Source organism: Thalassophryne amazonica, chromosome 18 (genome assembly GCF_902500255.1).
Source record: "Thalassophryne amazonica chromosome 18, fThaAma1.1, whole genome shotgun sequence".
NCBI lineage: Eukaryota > Metazoa > Chordata > Actinopteri > Batrachoidiformes > Batrachoididae > Thalassophryne > Thalassophryne amazonica.
In genome coordinates, this window is record NC_047120.1 from 28458593 (window position 1) to 28473529 (window position 14937).

The 14937-nt window shown below is 43.1% G+C and overlaps 1 protein-coding gene across 2 annotated transcripts in view; it reads right to left on the bottom strand.

Moving 5' to 3' along the window:
- The window catches only part of LOC117531108 (carbohydrate sulfotransferase 15-like), a 173666-nt gene that overhangs the window by 25931 nt on the left and 132798 nt on the right, over window positions 1-14937 (bottom strand). For both annotated transcript variants that reach the window (XM_034194145.1, XM_034194146.1), the window contains one exon: window positions 10372-10515. In XM_034194145.1, coding sequence (XP_034050036.1) covers window positions 10372-10515 — 144 coding nt within the window. The remainder of the gene's footprint in view (window positions 1-10371; window positions 10516-14937) is intronic.

The window sequence follows — 14937 nt, forward strand, 5'->3', positions numbered from 1 at the left end:
AAGCCGCACCCTTCCCAATCCGTGCAGACAAGTGTTTGTATCAGATCTGTAGAGACTCTGTGTTCGTAATTGCGGAGGTGGAGGTGTAATTCCCACCTGTGTTGCTGACTGCTTACTGGGTGTCCACACACCCACCCTTAACCTGTTTTTGTTCCTGCCAGCAGTACCGGATCTGACAGCTGGAAGCAGAGGCCACCTGGGGACTCGGGACTTGGCGGCTTCAGTATACTGCAGGTCTTCGTTGGCGACGGAACCTTGTGGGCCCTGGCTCTTCTCTGGATAGGCGTCTCCTACCCTCGGGCCTGCCCACACGTCACTTATTGTATTTTGTGATCGACTGTCTAAAAGCAGTATTCGACCTGTTGTGCACATTTGCCGCAATAAATTGTATTTATTGGATTATCCATTGACCGTTCATTTGCGCCCCCTGTTGTGGGTCCGTGCATTACACTTTCCCCAACATGATATCTCGGCCAACGTCATGGATCCCGAGGGGCACAACCCACCCGTTGAACAGTCAATGAAGACGCAAGGTGCACAGGCTTCTGCAGGAGGAATAATGGGTGAGTTGCAGCAATTTTTGGCCACCTTCACTGCTCGGTTGGATTTGGTAACCGAGCAGAATGTACTAAATCATAGGATGGAGGCTCTCACCGCACAGGTGGAAGCGCGTGCACAGGGCACAGCTGCCGCTCCTCCTCCTGCCGACCTGTTGCAGAACAGGGACCCTCCAGTGGTCGTTCAACGGACCCCCCTCATCCCCTGAAGCATACATAAGTCCCCCGGAGCCGTACGGAGGCTGTGTAGAGATGTGCGCGGACTTCTTAATGCAGTGCTCGCTCGTCTTTGCTCAGCGTCCAGTAATGTACGCGTCAGACTCCAGCAGGGTGGCTTATGTTGTCAATTTGCTTCGAGGTGAGGCACGCGCCTGGGCTATGGCGCTTTGGGAGCAGAATTCACGGCTCCTAACGACTTACACTGGGTTCGTGCGGGAATTCAGACAAGTGTTTGATCACCCTAATCGAGGCGAATCTGCTTCCACTCTGCTGCTGTCCATTCGACAGGGGCATCGGAGCGCTGCAGAATATGCAGTCGACTTCTGTGTCACGGCCGCGAGGGCCGGCTGGAATACGGTAGCGCTCCGCGCCGCCTTCGTAAATGGACTGTCTTCGGTTCTGAAGGAGCACCTGGTGGGTAGAGATGAGCCTCGGGATTTAGATGGGCTTATTGATTTAGTCATACGTCTAGACAACCAATTGGAAGAACGTCGACGGGAGCGAGACGAAGGACGTGGCCGTGCACGCGCCGCCCCTCTCCCTTCCTCAGCCTTAATCTGTGTCGTATCGCACGTATTTGTTGTCTAATCCTCTACAGGAGTTCCTGGTAGCTTGTGTCAGCGGGAGGCTGAGCTGGTCATGGACGACAGGGTGATAAGCCGCACCCTTCCCGATCCATGCAGACAAGTGTTTGTATCAGATCTGTAGAGACTCTGTGTTCGTAATTGCGGAGGTGGAGGTGTAATTCCTACCTGTGTTGCTGACTGCTTACTGGGTGTCCACACACCCACCCTTAACCTGTTTTTGTTCCTGCCAGCAGTACCGGATCTGACAGCTGGAAGCAGAGGCCACCTGGGGACTCGGGACTTGGCGGCTTCAGTATACTGCAGGTCTTCGTTGGCGGCGGAACCTTGTGGGCCCCGGCTCTTCTCTGGATAGGCGTCTCCTACCCTCGGGCCTGCCCACACGTCACTTATTGTATTTTGTGATCGACTGTCTAAAAGCAGTATTCGACCTGTTGTGCACATTTGCCGCAATAAATTGTATTTATTGGATTATCCATTGACCGTTCATTTGCGCCCCCTGTTGTGGGTCTGTGCATTACACTTTCCCCAACATAATGAATGTTTATGAGTTCAATGGTATGATCCATCTTTCACCCAATTAAATATTTGTTCCATTGAAAGAATGGAAAAACATTCATTATTTGTTTTTTATAATGGCAAAAATAGATACTTGTCATTTGATATTTTATTAATTTATAAACAACAGAAAAGGGACTTACATTTTGGTGCACTTCTCTGGTGCTTAACTGTCCAACATGAACTATAAGAGTCCAAAACTGTTCTCAGTAGTCCGTGATGCCATCCACTGACTTTGTGTATAGACTGCCGTCTGCTTTCCTCACTCCAGTGAAAAATTGTGTCAGAAATTTGTTCAGCTTTTCATCCTAACTTCATCCAAACTGCTTTTCATATCTCCAGATGGCTTATGGCATCTGGAGTTTGTGTGTGTGTGTGTGTTAGAAGAATTAGCGGTGTCAATTAGCTCCTTCAAATCGCCGTCCATTAGCAAAACAAACTCTGCTATGTTTAGCTACATTTCATATAGTACCAAAATTGCAAGCTAAAAAAAAACTATTGCACGGACTATGAAACACAATGGCAAAGGATATGAATAATCCATGTCACGTGACATACAAGCCACCAATCAAATGACAAGGATCTACTCAGCCATTATATAGTGACCATGATCTCTTGTAGCTGCAAAATACCCAGTCTGCTTGAAAAAGAATGGCAGGTCTGCTTAGAGTCTGCTGCTTGTAGCTAATGCAACGTAGGGTAAGACCCATTGGTATTTATTCCTGAACACTATACCATGAGGTGAATGAGAGTCGATGACTCTTGGATGGAATGTCAGTCCATCACAGGTTACTACCCCAGCCAAGGCTAATACCAGTTGACTCTGGTCCTTTCTTGTTACGGAGGTTCTGGACCTGGATGTTGGTACTCGTATCTGGCTTTTTTTTTGTAGAAGCTGTCTACCTTCTATGCCCACTTTCTGTGCACTGCCCTTCATGTGGGACATCTCTTTTTTTGAGCAGCTCCACCATGGGGATTTCTGTCATCTTAATCCTTCCTCAGTATCGAGGTTCATCAACACTGCTGAGTGGACTGGGACAGTCCAGGTGAACTCTCTTATTCAAGGACGAAGAAATTTGTTACAATGGAGTTATCGCCCCTTGAAGATGACAGACCAGAATTAATTTAGTTTTTGCACATTTTCATATGGAGTAATACTTTTTCATATGGTGTGGTGCCTTTGTGTCATTTTTCACTGAAACCAAAAACCGATTTAGGAGAATCTGCACTTACAAGAGTCAGGCAGAAGGACAGACAGGGTGGTTACACTAAATGCCGTCCAAACGTTTGTTTGAGGTGGGGATAAAAACAAGGATTCCATCCTACCGTCCTTCAAGTGAAGTGGCTAAGTGGAGCAGATAAGCTAGTCCAGCGTTATTAAAGGTTGAGTTGGTATCAGTAAGAGTGAGAGAAGCAAATAAAGAATTACCCTCTGCTTTAGCAGCAGCTGTGTAATATTAGAGACAAGATTATTAGTGAGGTTTCAACACAGTGTCAGGTCACCCTGAGATAGAACTGTTAGATTGCTAGCTAACAAGGCAACAGAGTACTTATCAGTTGCCGCAAACCTCACATAGACCGCAGAAGTGATACACGGCTCGTCATACATCAGAATGAGATACCTAAAGCGGCATTATCTGATGTGCTGTGACACTCTGCCAAATCAGGAAGGCCCACAGTTCAGAACAGGAAATGTACATGCGACAAAACTGCTGGGAGATCTGATTAGCAGAATGCTAGTGGAGCTTTTGCATGCTATTTCTCATATCTTGTACTCTGAGGTTAACACAATCTTCCTTCCTTTGCGTTTTGCAGAATCATTAATAAGTTTGACTACCGGCACTAAAATACTGCAGTCACTCTATATTTGATTATTTTGAGTCAAACACAGTTCTAATGCAACTTGTTCTAATGCAGTTAACCAATTCACAATTGTACATCATACAGACAGTTGCCCAGTTCCAGATCACCGGAGCCATAATGCAACTGAATGTCCTTTAATTGTGTATTGTTGTATTGGGTATTTGGATGTTATTTAGCTGAAAATGTCTGGGTGGAGTAGAGCTTCTACTTAAAGTGTGAATCCACATTATGTGTGGCGCAAACATTTGCCAGAAATGGATCACTTTTGCCAGTTCCGGATCACGACACTCTGTGTCACTTTGGGGGTATTCCTGGCATCTGGCTGGAGCCCTTCTAATGCAGAATGATACACACTGTGCCCGAGAATGTGTTTTAACACAAAATGATAGGAATTATACTTATTTAAATGAGAATTTACTTCGTTTCGAAAGGCGCCGTTATACGTTTTTACTAGTAAAAAATGAAGTGTGGAAGTGAGATTTCTCCCGAATTAAAAAGTAAAAGCCCCCACATTCATGTCCATTCATGATTTTGAGATGACCCCCAAAGTCCACATGAGTCACAAGTACTGACACGAGGCTGCTGCTTCAAGTGATCCACAACCAGGAAATTTTCTCGTCAGAGATAAAAATGCGTGCAGCAATTAAACAGCAAGACATAACACACTAACATTTTTTTACCCAAGTAAGTAAGTATTTTCCCACTCTAGAACCAAAAACACCGAATGGCTAACTCACCTTTGCTACGTTTTAGAGATCGTTACTTTAAAACTTGCAGGAATGAGTGAGTGAGAAAAAGCGCGCACACCACAGACACCGGGATGTTTTGATTCCTCTGCTGATCACAAGGACGGCTGGATCTGGTCGAGCTTGTGGTCAGTTGTAGACAAAACATCAGTCTTTCCATTGGTACCAAGTATTAGCTTATTCATGCTGATTACGAGAAACGGCGATGCAAAAACGACAGCAGTGATCCAGAACTGGGCAAGTGACTTCACAAATCACGGAAGAAATTAAAAAAAAAAAACTACAAACTACCATGTACCATACTTGACTTGCACTGCTATCTTTGATATATATAAACTTTGAAAAAACAAACTTATATTTAACAAGAAAACAAATTTTTGTCTACCCATTCACTTGTGTTATATTAATATCCATAATTATGATATATCAATCATCAACTAGCCACTTCATCCCTTATGTTGGCAGAAGTTACATCCATGAATCTGAGGTGTGTGTAGTCAGCTGACAAATCTGTTGTTGGGCCCAACTTCCACCCAACACAAATCATTGCTCAGGTCAGCACAAGTATCATTCTTAGTTTCCACCTGACACTGTTCTGGTTTTCACGCCATGTGCCCGCATCAGTTAATAGTAAGTAGAATTGCATTCATCAATACACCCATGGGTTGGGTGTGGCGCTGGTGTGCTACTATCATGTGGAAGCAGAAAGTCGTTGTGCCGTAGGCCGACAAAAAACAGCTCTAAACCTGAACGCAGGGTATTTGTGGTATTTCAATGGTGCAATATTCAGACATGCCTCAGAAAATAAATGGCAAAATAGCCATTGCAGAATATAAAAGTAAACGCTTATGGAAAATGGTGAACTTCAACTCAATGCTTCACCTCAGGGAGATTTGGTGACCACCATATGCTGGGAAGCTAACAGAGTGACACAGATCCATTATTTCACCAGAAAACCTCTCATATGTGTCCACTTTCTAAATAGCGGTACACTGTGCAGCTTATGTTCATCGGCTAAAAGGAGATGACAGATGAGAGACTGAACCTTAGTTTGTGCTCAGATTTCATGCTTCATAAGTGGTAATACAATACTGGATGTTTCCAAGTCCACCGTGGACCATATATTGCGTGATACTTTAAAGGTACTCTTATTGGTACTTATTTGTACTGTTTGGAGAAAACAGTCCGCATGCAGGCTGAGAAAGACAGAGAGACAGCACTTTCTTCTGCACAGCAAAAATGCGTCAATTTATTTTGCAGTACCGGAAGCAGTACCATTAACGTCAGAGGTTGTCTGTAACTTTAACCCTCAAGCAACCAAATGGGGTCATTTATGACATTTATGATTAAAACCCCGGGCATATACAAAAGTATATACCCGGGGTTTTAATCAGGAAAAAAAATGTTTCCTACCATGAATTTGTCAATCTATTTGTCCTGCATTTGTTCATAGAATTTTGCAAGGATCGGCCACTCCGTGTGGCAAGAATAATCCAAACTTGTGCAGGGTCACTTATGACCCCGGGAAGATCTATAAGATTTCTACATTATAGCTTCAGATGGAATTGTAATTTGCCAACTGTAATCTTTATTTTTTACTGTTTTTCAGGGAAGCATGGCCAACAGACCTAGAACAGCAAGATTTACAACTGCACATGCTTTGAGACTGATTCAGTGAGGATCAAAAATATAATGAACAAATATATTAGAGTGAAATAAATATGAAGAACCCTAAAACAATCATTTATATAGAAGTATTGCAACATAAAGTCAATGGGGTCATAAATAACCCCACTCAGTCATATTAGTTGCTAAAATAGTTTGGTCACTTGAGGGTTAATTGAAGCAGCAGGTTGTGGTTTTGGTACCATCCCTGTGTGTTGCACAGTTACTTTTTGCATATTTGCCTGCAAGTCAAGTCAAGTCTCTGAACCGCTTTGGGTAATGGATGGCAACCACCCAGGCAGAAAACTGGTCCATCTCCACATCTCTAAAATAACCATGTATCTGCTTGCCTTGGTGCATTCTTACTCTGTGTGTGTGTGTGTGTGTGTGTGTGTGTGTGTGTGTGTGTGTGTGTGTGTGTGTGTGTGTGTGTGTGTGTGTGTGTGTGTGTGTGTGTGTGTGTGTGTGTGTGTGTGTGTGTGTGTGTGTGTGTGGACAAGATAACTTATAAATGGCTGGATGGATTTCCATCAAACTTGGTGGGAATATTACATTCATCAATATCTAGAGATGATTAGATTTTGGAGTAGTTTGGTCAAGGGTCAAGGAAATCATTATCCAAAAAAGTACATCTCAAGAACCAAGAAGCCTAGATGGATCAAACATGGTGGTAATATTACATGCATAGATGTCTAGAGCTGTTTCGATTTTGGAGTCGTTTGTTCCCCAAAACACATTTTTGTATATCTCAACAATCAAGGCCAGCCTAGATGCATGATCTTAAGCACATATTGATCTACAAAATATTTGCGATTTATTGGTATAAATTACCTCATATGATGATGTCATATGTAGTCAAAAGCACCATTAGAGATATATGGATATTTATTTGGACATTTATAAATATCGTGGGATGTAGAGCGTGCAGGGTATCCATCAGTCCTCTGATGCCTTTCCTTTAAATGTGTATCCACCATCAGGCATTTTAATAATCTGGCTAATATCATTACTGAAAACAGATCATTGTTTCCCTGAACATATTGGATTTGTGGTGACATTCTTGATAAACATAATATTTTCTACCCATTTCATCTTGTTGGTGTTTTTTTTTCCAGGGATTCCCAGGAGGGACCTAGTACCAAAGTCATCAGGTTATTGTCTTGGGTCAGTGGTTAGGGTCTGAGTCTCCAGAACATAACACCAGACCAGAGGTGTCTCAACTCTAAAGACTTGTGCTTTCTTCCTTCTGCAAAGATGTCAGCATCGCCATCTCCCTCTGTTCACTGACCTCATGACTTATAAGCTCTTACAAAAGGTCCCTCCACCCAGCAGATGAAGCTCCAAGCCACACAGATATCGCTCAATCAGTAAGAAACTTCTGAACTTTCAAATACACTCTTCTGATGTCTGAGTTGAGGAAATTCAATTCAATTTAAATTATTTTCATCTATATAGTGCCAAATCAAAGCTGCCTCAAGGCACTTCACACAAGTAAGGTCTAACCTTACCAACCCCTAGACTACAGCAAGCACACAGGCGACAGGTAGGTAGGGCAAAACTCCCTCTAATGATTTGAGGAAGAAACCTCAAGCAGACCAGACTCAAAGGGGTGCCATGCCATGCTCCCAACACAATTGACAAAACAAATATACAAGAAATTTTGGGAATCCATGCTAGTATACAGGACGGGAGGCCACCTCTGGATGGCACCACACCTCAAACAGAGAAAAAAACTGAATAAGGCAGCAGGAAGACAACAAACACAGCATAATTTGTCAGCATTAAGCAACAACAACAACAACAAAAAAACAGAAGAAATACAAAGGTGATCGCCGGCCACTACACTAAGCTTCATGAAAAGACCCTGACTTTAGATAAAGTTGAGGCCGCGACCCGCTCTGTTTAATAATAAAATGGATTTAACAGGGTAGAAAGCATAGTAACATACGATGCCAGTATGCTAGCCATACGAAAGGGAAAATAAGTGCGTCTTAAATCTGGACTTGACGGTCTTTACAGAATCTGACTGTTTTATTTATAAAGGGAGATCATTCCACAGAACAGGGGCATGATAAGAGAAAGCTCTGTGACTCGTAGACTTTTTATTCACCCTAGGGACACAAAGTAGTCCTGCACCCTGAGAGTGCAGAGCCCGGGTTGGTACGTAGGGTTTACAGTGGGGCCAAAAAGTATTTAGTCAGCCCCTGATTGTGCAAGTTCTCCTATTTAGAAAGATGAGAGAGGTCTGTAATTTTCCTCATAAGTACATTTCAACTGTGAGAGACAAAATGAGAAAAAAAAATCCAGGAAATCACATTGTAGGATTTTTAAAGAATTTATTTGTAAATTATGGTGGAAAGTATTTGGTCATACCAATAACAAAAGTTCAACTCAATACTTTGCATCATAATCTTTGTTGGCAATGACAGAGGTCAAACATTTCCTGTAAGTCTTCACCAGGTTTGCACACAATGTAAATAGATAGATAGATAGATAGATAGATAGATAGATAGATAGATAGATAGATAGATAGATAGATAGATAGATAGATAGATAGATAGATAGATAGATAGATAGATAGATAGATAGATAGATAGATAGATAGATAGATAGATAGATAGATAGATAGATAGATAGATAGATAGATAGATAGCTTTTATTATCATTGTCATTACAACAACGAGATTTCCGCGCTCACACTCCACATACAAACAGCAATTAATCCACAATTATTATTTGTTTACCGTAATAATGGCACACATCAGAATTAGGACAACACATATACATTTGACATTGTTTATGCGCACTAAACTTGAAACAGTCTGTTTTCCAAATTGAGGCGATGTGAGTGTGTGGTAGCCGCTGCAACTGGAGTCGCGCAGCCTGCCAGTTTGGGAAGAACGGGGGCCTGCCACAGGGGGTGGGCAGGATGGGAGGTAAAAGGAGAAGCTGGAGCATGCTTCAGTCCATGTGTAAGTCAGTTATTGTCTTTGTGGGTTGACATAAGAATGGAGCTGAATAATCTCACCAAGGACTGAATAAATTCCTCTGGAGGTAAACAGTGGGCAATTTGTCCTTGATGCTAGATAGCCTGGAGTGTTGTAGCTGAGCAGTGAAAAACACTTTTAACAGTTACACTTGAACAACCAAATCCCAATTATGAATTAAGAATATTCACTGGCCTCCAAAACCTTCAGCTTCAACTGCAAGGCACGCATCAGCTCCAAGGTGTCATCCAATTTGTGTCTGAGTTCAAGAGTCAACGCAGTCTGAGAATGCACTGTCTTGCCAACCTCGTTAATCATGATGGACAAGCGAGGGCCCATGGTTCTTGTCAATTTTCTGGTAGATCAGGGCAGCACATAAGCCAAAAAGTACCAGCCCTGCTGCCATGAGACCAAAAATGAATAAATCCTCGACATCCTCAACGGAGAACGGCGCCAAGCATGCAACACGCCAAGACCCCCAGGAGTCGAGGACATAGCCCGCAGGATACGTTCCATCTGGGCAGGTAGGATGCCCCGGTCCTGACCTTCTTGTAGAAAAAATGGTGTCAATAGCGTTCAGAGACCAGCTGATCAATTCCATGGTTAATCCAATAGTAGTCCAATAGATCCAGAATCCAATATAGTTTTGAGGAATTCACAGTCTGGTGAAGTAGGGACTTGAAGGTTAAAGGTAGAGAGATAAGGGAGAGTGGAGGAGATGCAACCGCCCTCGTCGGAGTCCCAAGCTGTAACTGGTATTTTGGCCCATTCCTCCATGCAGATCTCCTCTAGAGCAGTGATGTTTTGGGGCTGTCGCCTCTCTCATCTTTCTAAGTAGGAGAACTTGCACAATCAGGGGCTGACTAAATACTTTTTGGGCCCACTGTAATTAGGTCAGCTAAGTAGGGAGGTGCTAGTCCCTGAATAATTTTATAGATTAATAGCATGACCTTAAAACGTGAAGTCTGTGAAATCTCGGTTCTAAGTCTCGATCCAGGACATTACAATCTGAGACATCCTGATTCCTCACTCGGCTTCTTGAGTGCCCCAACCAGGGCATCCAATGAATCTACAAAGATGACAGCATCATCTGCAAAGTCAAAGTCTGCAAAACATTCCTCAATGCAATCCCCTATCAGGGTACAAACTACACCATCCATCCATCCACTCTGATCAAACTGGTCCTGCTTACCTATGATGATGTTTGGCAGGCTTGGAACACCACTGGCATTTGCTGTCAGGTTGCCCTGGATTTGGTAGGCAGCCTGATCAAACAGGTCCAGGTAGTCTTCCACTGGGTACCGGTCATGGAAGCCATCACTCAGCCGGATGATACCTGTTGGAGGATGACAGGAAACAGTAACCATAAGTACATTTTGACTAACAGCTGGAGTACTGCTCTCATGGTTACAGTCTTATAGCACCTTGGTTTCTCTTCATATACGTAAAAAATATTTGCCCTTTTAGTCTCATCTTTCTGCAATTATTCCAAACAAGGTCATTAGAACTTGGGTGACCTAATTAAACCAGATCCGGTCCTGATACCATGCTGATTACTGCACCAAGTCAGTTTTCACAAATTCAAATTAAGGGTAAATGTCAACATGGTGCTTTAAATACAGTAAACAAAATTGTGTTTTCCAGTTCAGATGTTGAGATCTATGACAAAGTCAGGCCGATAACTATTTGGAAAGAAATAATTTTCATCACCCCTCAATAGATCTGCAATATAAATAATGAAAATGTGCTTGTAGCGTAGCCATTCATCTTTAATTAAAGAGGTTTTACAAAGATATGACATTAACAATAAAGTACAGTCATTTGTATGCATTGCCCCACCATTTTTAGTCAAGTGGAATTAGACAAACAAAATACAAAACCAAAACAGAAAAAGTGGGAACATATGAAAAAATGCTAATTTAAAAAAAATCCCTCAGTGATCCTACTTTGACTTCTATTTCATTGGAGAAAATATGAACCAGCGATATTAAGCATGTTGTGTGGTCAACTTCATCTCCTTTAATATGAATCCATTCCTGCTTTTGTGACCTGCAACACCTTCTAAGAAAGTTGGGATAGGGGTAATTTATTCTAAATATAAGGATTAAATCATCACTTATACAGCTAGTTTTCTTGAGACAAATCAGGGGGTGGATACATGAACATTTACAAGTCACCGAATACGCCTTGGAATTCATTTATACAAACAGTGTAGTTCTGCAGGGTAAATCTGTGTCAAGTAGGCAGTTTTTAAAAAATTGAGTAACCATGCTGGTAAGAAACCCGTGAGGGAAGCCACCACGACACCGAGACGGAAGGAGTTATAGGCTTCTGTGGTTGTGGTTGGAGAAACTGCACATAGTGCAATTTTTGTCTGTTGCGTCGCAGTTATAAAGCTTCATAATGAAGTGGTACAGAGGAGGACTTTCTTAAAAAGAACATGAAAAATTTCATCTGAAGTTTACCAGACGGAACATGGGAACCCACAGCCTAGATTAGATCAGTTTTCCTGTTTTACCATCCTTCTCTACTCCATTCCAACAAGAAGCTCTGAATGGGAATGCAACCTGCAAATATTGGAGTATTCCTAGTTTTCCACCTCACATTCACAGAAACCTAGAATTCTTTCAGAGCCGTCATGGAGGTCTTGATGGCTTCCCTCACTAGTCTCCTTCCAGTATGGTCACTCAATTTTTGAGAACTGCATACTTGACACAGATTTACCATACAGTACCATATTGTTTGTATTTCCTAATGACTGATGTAAATTAAGTCAAAGACATATTCAATGACTTGTAAATGTTCATGTATCCATCCCCTGACTGCAGGAAAACTGGCTGCAAAATTGATGATTTAAACCTTTATATTTAGAATACATTGCTTATGTCGGGGGTAGCACGGTGCCTTAGTGGTTAGCACTGCTGCTTCACAGCAAGAAGGTCAGGGGATCGATTCCCACCTGGGGCCTTTCTGTGTGGAGTTTGCATGTCCTCCCCGTGTTTGCGTGGGGTCCCTCCGGCTTCCTCCCACATCCAAAGACATGCAGATTAGGTGAATTAGAAACTTTACATTGTCCGTAGGTGTGCGTGGAGGAGTGAATGTGTTTGTTCGTCTATACGTGGTCCTGGGACAGATTGACATCCTGTCCAGGGTGTACCCTGCTTCACACCCTATGACTGCTGGGAAAAGCTCCAGCTCCCCATGACCCAATCTTGGATAAGTGGTTGAAAATGAGTTTGTGTGTGTTTATGTCGGACCTTTTTTGGAAGGTGTTGCAGGCCTTAAATGGAGGAATGGTTGTATATTTACAAAAGAAATTAAGTTGACCACACAAAACATGAAATACTATGGGTTCATACTGTCTGCAATTAATTTTTTTTTTTCGTCATGTTCCAGTTTTTTTGTGATTTTGGGGTGTAGTAAAAGGTTTACTGCTTGCCTTCAAAATCTCCATGTTTTCATCCATTTTCTATACCTGATGACTACAATTAAGGATCACTGGGGGGGGGGCTGGAGCCTTCCATGTGTTCATCCTCCAACTAAAGAAATTTAGTTGAAGAAGTGTTTATTTGCACAAATATTAATCTTTATATTTATCCTTATACGGTGGGAGGTGATGGTCGTGTGGTTAAGCGTTGGGCTTGAGACCAAAGGATCCACAGTCAAAGCCCCAGCCAGAGTGGAAAATCACTAAGGGCCCTTGGGCAAGGTCCTTAATCCCCAATTGCTCCCGGTGTTCAGCTGGCGCCTTGCATGGCAGCACCCTGACATCGGTGAGTGAATGTGAGACATCAAATTGACCTTCTGATTCAGCTGGAAAAGCGCTATATAAATGCAATCCAATTGTTTAATTTGTCCCATTACTTATGGTTAGACTGTGTCTAAAAATGATTCTGTTCCTAAACGGTTAATGCAATTTTTTGCAACTTTTGTTACACCCCTTGACATAAAGCTAAAAGTTTACACTATAAGTGCATCTTGATTGTTTCATTCCAACGTCTTCAGGGTGGTGCACAGAAGTAAAATGACAACAGCTGTGTTGCTGTCCAAATACTTATAAACCTGAATGTATAACACTAATTTCCTCACCACTTGTGGGACTCCAGTACAGCAGTTGTAGAGCGGCTATACTAAAATACGAAAAGGATGAAATGGAGCCTGATGATCATGAAATGGAGCAGACTGACCCAGACTGACTCCAAATATAATTAAATATGATTCAATGAACTACTTTTATTTAATTATTTTTAAGAGAAATGGAGCGAAATTGGAACTGATAATAATGAAACGGGGGTAAAACGTAGCGAAATGGAGCAGACTGACCCCAAATATGATTCAATGAACTACTTTTATTTAATTATTTTTAAGAGAAATGGAGCAAAATTGGAACTGATAATAATGAAACGGGGGTAAAACGTACCGAAATGGAGCAGACTGACCCAGACTGACTCCAAATGTGATTAAATATGATTCAATTAAGTACTTTTATTTAATTATTTTTAAGAGAAATGGAGCGAAATTGGAACTGATAATAATGAAACTGTTGTGTGAGCCGCCAGAAGGGGAGGTACTGCTGGCCCACCACCAGAGGGCGCCCTGCCTGAAGTGCGGTCTTCAGGCACGAGAGGGCGCTGCCGCCACGGACACAGCCGGGGGTGACAGCTGTCACCCATCAACTCATGACAGCTGTCACCCATCTCCACTTCATCAATCCACTCCATAAAAGCCGGACGTCATCTCCACCTCGCTGCCGAGATATCATCTACCTGTGAAGGTAATTGTCTCTGCTGACTTAAACATTGAGTAATAATCTGAACTTCTTTGCAGCCGTACTCCTGTGGCGTTTCCTTATCTGTGGGATTGGCGTAAAGTGTGATCAACGACGGCTTCGCTTCACATTCCAGCCAGATAAGTGATTTAACAGGAGCTGCACGTGTGTGTGATTAGAGGTGGAGGTGACTTTCCACCTTCTGATTGTTTTTGTTACTGGGTGTGCACACACCCACATCTCACTGTTTGTGCTCCTCGCCAGCAGTACCAGATCCGACAGTCGGGGACGGTGATCACCTGGGAATTCGGGACTTGGCGGCTCCAGTATTCACCAGGTTCGGTGGCGGTGGAAATCGTGTGGTTACGGCTCTTCTCGGAACAGACGTCTTCTATCCTCGAAGCTTGCCCACACGTCACCTTTGTGTATTGACTGCTATCAGATTCTGTGATTGTCTGTATAATCGTTGTGCACATTCACAACATTAAACTGTTACCTTTTGGCTCATCTATTGACCGTTCATTTGCGCCCCCTGTTGTGGGTCTGTGTCACTACACTTTCCCCAACGGGATATCTCGGCCCTTGTCATGGATCCCAAGGGGCGTCAACCATCTGTTGGACAGCCAATGGAAGAGCAGGGTGCACAGGCGTCGGCTGGAGGCGTGATTGGTGAGTTGCAGCACATCTTCACCGCCTTTACCGCTCGGATGGACCTGATGACCGAGCAAAACATCATCCTTAATCGCAGGATGGAGGCTCTCACCGCGCAGGTGGAAGCGCGCGCTCAGGGCGCTGCTGCAGCTCCTCCTCCTGCCGACCCGGTGCCGAATACAGACATTGCACTGGTCATTCAACAACCTCCCCCACCATCCCCTGAAGCATACATAAGCCCCCCAGAGCCGTACGGAGGTTGTGTGGAGACGTGCGCGGACTTTCTTATGCAGTGTTCGCTCGTCTTTGCACAGCGTCCCATGATGTACGCGTCTGACA